Here is a 7,366-nt window from a genome sequence, read left to right on the forward strand (position 1 = left end):
GTAGTGGCGATTTGAAAACGACACCAGGATATCTGCACCTTCTTGCAGAGGTACTCGGTGCTCAGAGTACGCCTTAGCTGTGAGTTAGCCTCTACCTGCCCAGTGAGGTCAATCAGGCTGATTAGTCCATTTTCCAGGCAGAGGAACGGGGTAGCAAAGGGCCCTGCCAGCATCACACGGGCAGCTCAAGACACAGGCAAGCATCAGTTTCCAGGCATCTTCCTGCTTTAGGTCCCTAAAGGATTAGTGTACGAAAGAGGCCCTCGGGGTTTTCCCTGGCCCATTTCTCTCCAGAGCAGATGAAGAAGCTAATAGCAAATTGAATGAATGTGTTAATTGGGATGGACTTGGCCTTTCATCCCACCCCTGCTTAGGGGTAAGTGTGCGCACAGCTCTCTCCCCGTGCACATCGCCAGATGGCATCTGGGTGCAAGCCGTCACTAGCAAGATGGCAGAAATGCTCAATCTGGCCACCTTACAGCAACTGTCCCCTTTCCCTGGCCCTGCCCCCTCAGCTCTGATTTGGAAGGGGGAATGTTGATTACACCCGAAACCAAAGATTATGTTGGAATTTGCCACTGCTGGATTTGGCTGTCACCTTTCTGCTCCAGAGTTGGCTTTCTCCTGGAGGATCCCAGCGCCAGAGAATCTGCATGTCCTTTTGAATCTGTGCCCTCCCCCGCTCCTTCATTTTCAATATGTAGTGGTGGAGAGGAAGTATAACATGATTTTAGGGCTTGCATTTCAATTCCACTGCATTTTTATGGGACAAGCAGAGTCTCCGAGCCTAGAGTTATTAGGTTAGTATCTAAAATGGGTTCAGCATTGTGGGTCTTATTGTTGAAAATGAATTAGACGGTCCCCCTCCCACCTTCCTTTCTCCTCCCTGGGGATGAGTGGATTGAGGCAAGGCCTCCAGAGACAAGTTGGATGAATCCTGGCGCTCTGATTAGTTTTGTTCTCCCAGCTTAATTGTAGCACTTCCTTTCTCTCGTCACTGATAGCCGAAGTGGCTCTGTGTCCTGCCCACCCCCACACCACCCCTTTTTGCTTTAGGAACAAGATTATCACAATGCAGGCTTGTGAATCAATTTTCCCTATGTGCTGATGAAAGTGTAATTCATTCTTAATCAAGCAGCCTTGCTGCTGCAGGCTCTGTGCCGGAATACATTTCGTTACCCTCCCATCACTTTGGGAAATGATTCCCCCAAAAGGACTTTTAGAGGAGAGCTGGAAGGAGAGTTGGCAGATCGCCTCCTGTTGTGTTTTTCCAGCAGGGGGCACTATTGGGAATGATGCTGGAGGATCCTTTGTAGCTGGGTGCCTTCCCCTGGGAGGGGGGGAAGGGAAGGGGTTGGTGAGCCTGGGCTTGTAACAGGTGCCTTCCAGGCTTGGTGTCCCCAGACCCTGGAGCCATTTCTTAGGATCGGGCAAGTGCCAGATCATTGTATCCCAAGGGGCTGCCTGAAATGCTGACCTTCTGAGCAGGAACTGGTTGAGTCTGCATCTGGCCTGCATGCCCGGGTTTGGGAGCACCTGCTGGGCACCCAGTCCTGCCAAGGCTTGAGAGCAGCCAGGCTCCTCTGTCTCTTTAAGGAGGCATATATGTCTGCTGAACTTGGGAGTACGTGGACGCATCCACGTGGTGACACCACACACACTTGTGATTGCTTGAAGAGGTGTAGCTCTCTGGGTGGCTCCCTCTCCCGCCCTTTCCCAGCCTGCTGGCTGCCACAGACAACTGGCAGTTTGAGGGACGAATGGGCAGGAAGCGAGGGGGACTCTGCCGGGCTCGAGGCTGTTGATGCTGGGCAGGAAGAAGGGTCAAGGCCCAACAGGTGGATGAGAGCCCCTGTAAGATAAAAACCAAGCTGTATAGATCTTCGGCAGGGAAAGCAGAGGAAGTTTGTCTCCTCAGAGTGGAATTGGATTAGTGACAGACTTGAACAGCCGGTTCGGTCGAGAGAGAACTTAATTCCTCCTGTATTATTCACACGGCTGATTTTAATCAGATGTGAAGAGACAGCTGGAAGAGAGAAGCGGGTCAGCCCAGTGTCTGGTGAGGAAACTTCATGTTCTCTTAGTCATCTTCAGGGAACTGGCAAGAGCACTGCGGGCGGGGGGCTTTGTGCAGGGCCTGTGTGGTTTACCGCTTCCCCAAGGCGCTGGGCATGACCTCCAAGAGCCCCGTGGCTGGCCCTTGTCTGGATTCAGTGTGACTTTTGAACGGCACGTGGCAGACATGGTCACTAGTTGTGTTCAGAACAGAGCTCTTGCCACCTGTCCTCGGGAGGAATCCGAAAAGGCGGACCAGATTCAGCCCATTCCAGAAAGATGCAGCCACTGTCTGCGAGGCATCCTGAGGCTTTTCTGCTTCAACACCTACTGAAGCTCGGAGGAGACCTCTTCCCAGTCAGACGTGGAGATAAGCCGTGGCGGTGTGGTCATAGAACCCATGCCCCGAGTACTTGGGGAATTCTCCTGGCTCCTGGAGGCAGTGCTCCCCACTCCCGCAGCAGGTCAGGCTGGAGGGTAAGGTGGGGTAGCGCTGGGCCGCTAGAGAGTGCAGGGTGGTGGTGGGGGAGCTGAGAAACTGGCTTCAGTTCTCACGGTGTGACCCATGGGAGCTGACCCGCAGGAGCGAGGTGAGGGCATTCGTCAGGCCAGCTCTGTGGCGCTGTGAAGAGAGACCCGGGTCTGTCGCTGAGCGACAAGGCAGACCAAACACTGACATGGGCTCGTACACCTTAGGGCAGGAGCGGGTGGCAGGGAAACCAGGACGCTTGTTAGCCAATTCTCATGAGCACACAAAGACACACAGATGCCGTTTGTTTTCTGAAGGGCTCGCTTCGTGCTGTGATCCTCTGAACCCTCCCCTTCTCTCTTATGAATACCTCCTGCCTGTAGCTGTACAGTAAACGTGACAGTCAGTGAGCTTTCTAGAAACAGCAGGTGGTGACAGATCCCACAGGTGAGAGGAACCAGGCCGGAGCACAGCTAGGAGCTGCTGTTGGCAGTGTCCAGGAGGCCCTCCTGACCTCTGCCCCTGGGCTTCTGAGTTGCCGCCCAGAGGAAGGAACCCCAGGGCTTCTTCTTACAGACCCTTCTCTCACTGGCTGCCTCCCCCACCTGCTTTCCTGCACGAGCACAGGTTGAGCTGGCTGACTCAGGAGGAGGACATTTTGATGTCTAAGAGAAAGAATGCTGCTAAAGGGGGAGCAGGCAGAGGCCAGGGTGGTGACTGGATGGGTTCCAGCAGCAGATAAGTGGGCTTTTGGAGGTAATTTTCTCAGACAGCAGGGTCCCTAATGGAATTAGGACCGCCAGGAGCCACACAACAGTCAGGTCTGCCTGTGGCCCGATGCGGGAGGCTCCCAGCATCCTCAGTGGCAGCAGTGTGGTCAGCCACCTCCGTCTGTTGGGTCTGCCTGTCACTGTAGCAGCCTAGTGCCTTATGGAAGACCATGGTACTCTCTCCTCTTGCTGAAGGCACGGGTCTACGGTGCTTTGCTACTTCTGTGTGGCCAGAGTATTTGACTTCACTCCAAACTTTTCCTCGGGCTGGGGTGCCACTTCTGCTCTTGCAAGATAAGAGGTCAGGCCGAGCCCCTGGCCTGCAGTGTCGGGTGCGGATCTAGGGAAGCCTCTGGCCCACCGGAACAGGGCTTTGCATCCCAACAAACACAGGCTTGAGTAACTGGAATGTGGCGCTGATGGAGCTGCCAAAACCTTCCCCTGGCACCTCAAGGGGACAGCCAGCACGCAACTTGGGTAGAGGATCCAGGAATTCTTGGAGCCAACATCGTACAAACGAGCGGAAGGCTCTCGGAGGCCCCCGCAGCCTGGGCTTCCTGCCTGGGGAAGTGGCCAGGTCTCTCGGGGGCAGCCTCGTGCCCGATCTCGGAGGCCGTGAAGGCCGGCACAGAGCTTGAGCCTGCCCTCTCCTGCACCGCCTCCAGCCTGCACTCTGCCCTGCTCCCCCCCTGGAAGGAGAGGAGCCAGAGCTGGGGGAAAGCGGGGTGCCGTGGTGAGTAACAACAGCTGTTGAGTTCTCAGCGCACCTCACACATGCTGCTGAGTGCCTCGCGGTGCTTCCCAGTAACTGCGTGTCCCCCTGTGAGGAAGGGGCGCCACCACCCCCGCTTCCCAGCAGACTGCTGAGAGCACAGCAAGTGAGTGACCCGCCCAGGGCCACCCACCTGGTCAGTGGCTTTGGATCAGGCAGCCTGGATGTGCCTGTGTGTGACTCAGTGTGGGAAAGGGCTGTGGGTGTCTCCCTGTCCCCCTGAGGAGCCCATCTGAGGTCTAAGAAACCTCAGTGGAGACACTGGGTTTTCACACCTTTTTTTTTTTAGAAAAAAAAAAAGTGTATTTATTTATTTGAGAGAGCATGCATGTGAGCATGAGTGGAGGCAGGGGGCAGCGGGAGAGGGAGAGACAATCTCAAGCAGACTCCATCCTGACTGCAGAGTCCGACACGGGGCTCAATCCCAGGACCCTGAGATCAGGACCCAAGTAGAAGCCACGTTGGACTCTTCATGAGTGCACCGTCCAGGCGCCCCTGGTTTCACACCTTTTGATTTAAATTCTCCCCTGAGAGGATTTTGTCCCAGTGAGTCTCGGGTTCTCGTTCTTTCCTGGTTACCTTGTGAGTCCCATTATCACAGAGCACATAACTCCTGGCCGTTCTCCTCTGACTGCGTTTAGGGAGAAACCCATCCAAACTTGGCTCCCTTCTAGAGGGAGTTCCATTTAAGCAAAGAAATGAAAGCTCTCTCCAGTCTTATTAGAGCTGGCTCTTCCAGAGGGCTTCTGAAATTGGTTCCACCGAAGAAGACAGCTCAGACGCCTCCCTACACTCAGCTTGTTAGTCAGGAACTTCAAGGCCACAAGATTTGGCAGGGTTTAAGGAGCCGGCTCTCAAGCTGTCTCATCTGAGCACACTGACGCTGCCTGTGTTTGATGGCGAAGCGATGGGTTTCGAGCCTCCCTCCCCCACCTTTAGGGAGCAGAGATAGTACCAAGGACTTTTCAGATTTAGAGACTGCCAGAGCTCGAGGGAATGGGCAGACCGTCCAGCCGGCTTCCGTGGTTTAACTCCAGCAGGAAGAGGCTCAGAGAGGTCCACTGAGGCCACACAGCAAGCTGGTGACAGAGGAGAATTAGTGCCCAGGTCTTCTCAGCCCCATGTGGAGCTCTTGCCTTTCCTGTGCATCCCACCCTTTCTAGCCTATGTCTGATTCACTCAGCAAACACTGGAGCTGCTACTAGGTAGGAAACAGTAAACTAACCGGGTTTAGGGGATATGAAGGTGATCAGTGTCCCCCTTCCTTAAAGACCCCCTTTGCCAAGTCCAGGAGCTGGATGTAGAGCACAGTCTCACCCAGGTGGGTGATGTCAGGAGTCGGATGTTTCTGTTGGGGGAGATCCTGGGAGGTGGCTTCCTGAGTCAGGGGATAGGGGTTCAGCAGTCCAGGGGGTCACAAACTCTCGTGCCTTGCCACCACGCCAAGAGCTCAACCCCTGATCCTCCCCTTCCCTTCTGCTGCTTCCCCACCCTGTGCTTCTCAGGGCAGCAGCCTTCCTGGGAAGGCCTTGTAGTTTCCAGACAGAGCACTGCCCCTTGGACACCATCCTCCTTGCCAAAACCAGCCTCAACTAGAAAGATCATTGCCTCCCAGCCCACTCTGAGCTGCCAGGTCACAGGCAAGTCTGCTTTGGGGCCACCAGGGGAACCAGCAGTGGAAGGGACACACTCCTCCTTGTCTGACACAGGCCTGCCTTGCCTGAGGCTTGTGCTGCCAAGCTGGTCCTCTGAACCCTGGAGACGATGAGCATCCCAGCCTGACATGACCACAGGCAGGGCCCCACAGAGGCACATTAGAGACTCTTGCAGATGGGGACGTGAGACTCTCTTACAGTGTCCAGTGTCCTGCCCTCTGTGAAAAGATGACATTGATGACATTTTCCTGTTGACATGCTTCTGTCCACCAGCCATCCCTCCTGGCATGTCCTCATTTGTCACTTCCTCATTTGAGTTCCTGGGCAAATCTGGAAACTTACTTGGGACTGGCCGCCAGCTTCTTCAGCGTCTTTCTGAGCAGTTTTCCCTTTCACCCCAAACCAGCCCTGAGGTTGGACCCTTAGTGCCCAAGGCAGGACGGCATCTATCGCAAAAGCAGGAATCCAGCTGCCTTTCAACTTCTTCTCTGCTTCCTTGCAGCTCACCCTGCAGAGTGCCAAGTCCCGAGTGGCCTTCTTTGAAGAGCTCTAGCAGGTGCCCAGCCACCCCAGGATCTGTCACGTCTGCTGCTCCCGGCGCCAGAGGGATGGGTCAGACACCGTGGGAGTCCTCGTAGGTGGGCTGGCTTGGAGCTTGGAGCTTCTGTGGGAGCTCTGGAACTTTCCCCAGCTGAGTGGAGAGCCCAACCCCCTTCATGTGCAATTGCCTTGAACTGTGACCTGCAGAGAGCTCTCTTGTGGGGTTCTAGCTCTTTTAAAAATTTTTAAAGAAGTATTTGTCTTTCCTCATCTGATGTGGGGTTCCATACTTCCTTTGTCAAAGGCACCCTGGGGCATGTGGGTCCTTGTCCAGCGCTGACCTCCCCAACCCAGGGAAGTGGCTGTAGGGAGTGCGGTGCACGGGAGCCCCAGAGACAGGGAGGCTGGTGCCCCTGCCCCCACCGCACCCTGGGTTCCAGAACATTCATCTCCACTGGTGAGGAACTGGCATGGAAAGAAGTATGGCTTGCCTAAGCCCAGGCCCGGAGCGGCCTGCCTGCCAGCCTGCCTGCTGCATGTCACCAGTGAGCTGGCGTGTGGCTCGTGACAGGCCACGCAATGGGTCTTCAGCCCAGGCACCCCCAAGGCCGCGCTCTGGCTGCCAGCTGGTGGGCAATGGGGAAGACAGTTGTGACCGGGGGAAGACTTCAGGCTGAGGCTGTGATGACGGGCCGGCTGCCAGCAGAGGGGCAGGGAGGCCAGCAGAGCTGTGTGGGAATCTGCTCCACAGAACACGCGCTCATGCCTCAGACCAGGGAGGCAGGCGGGAGCTATGTGTCTTCCTCACCCCCCTTCAGCCTTAGTCTTTCCTGCCTGTGGCGGGCTGGGGAGCTCCCTGGTCATTGGTAGTTAGCCCCTGGTAGCCCGGCCAGGCTCCATTGGGGCTTCGAGTCCCCCCAGGTACTTCTTGCTGAGCCCCGCGTCTGTGTGGCTGTCCAGATCACCTGTCCTGGCCGCGTGCCAGCAAGCCCTTCCTAAGCCCTGATTGTACGGGGCCTCCTTTTGGTGTTGCCCTTGCAGCCTAGGCAGCCCTTTATCTTATATTCCCCCTTGGGCCGTGCGGGGTCCCAGTGCAAGCCAGGTG

At 55.9% G+C, this 7,366-nt stretch overlaps 1 protein-coding gene across 4 annotated transcripts in view; it reads left to right on the top strand.

Moving 5' to 3' along the window:
• NF2 (neurofibromin 2) overlaps nucleotides 1–6,372 on the top strand; it is a 76,238-nt gene extending 69,866 nt beyond the window's left edge. For 3 of the 4 annotated variants that reach the window (XM_032883354.1, XM_032883357.1, XM_032883356.1), the window contains one exon: nucleotides 6,224–6,372. In XM_032883354.1, coding sequence (XP_032739245.1) covers nucleotides 6,224–6,274 — 51 coding nt within the window. In that variant the 3' untranslated portion in view covers nucleotides 6,275–6,372. The remainder of the gene's footprint in view (nucleotides 1–6,223) is intronic. The other variant, XM_032883355.1, reaches the window with a different exon arrangement.
• Nucleotides 6,373–7,366: the final 994 nt, after the last annotated feature.

This window comes from Lontra canadensis, unplaced genomic scaffold (genome assembly GCF_010015895.1).
Source record: "Lontra canadensis isolate GAN:19392208 unplaced genomic scaffold, GSC_riverotter_1.0 scaffold87, whole genome shotgun sequence".
NCBI lineage: Eukaryota > Metazoa > Chordata > Mammalia > Carnivora > Mustelidae > Lontra > Lontra canadensis.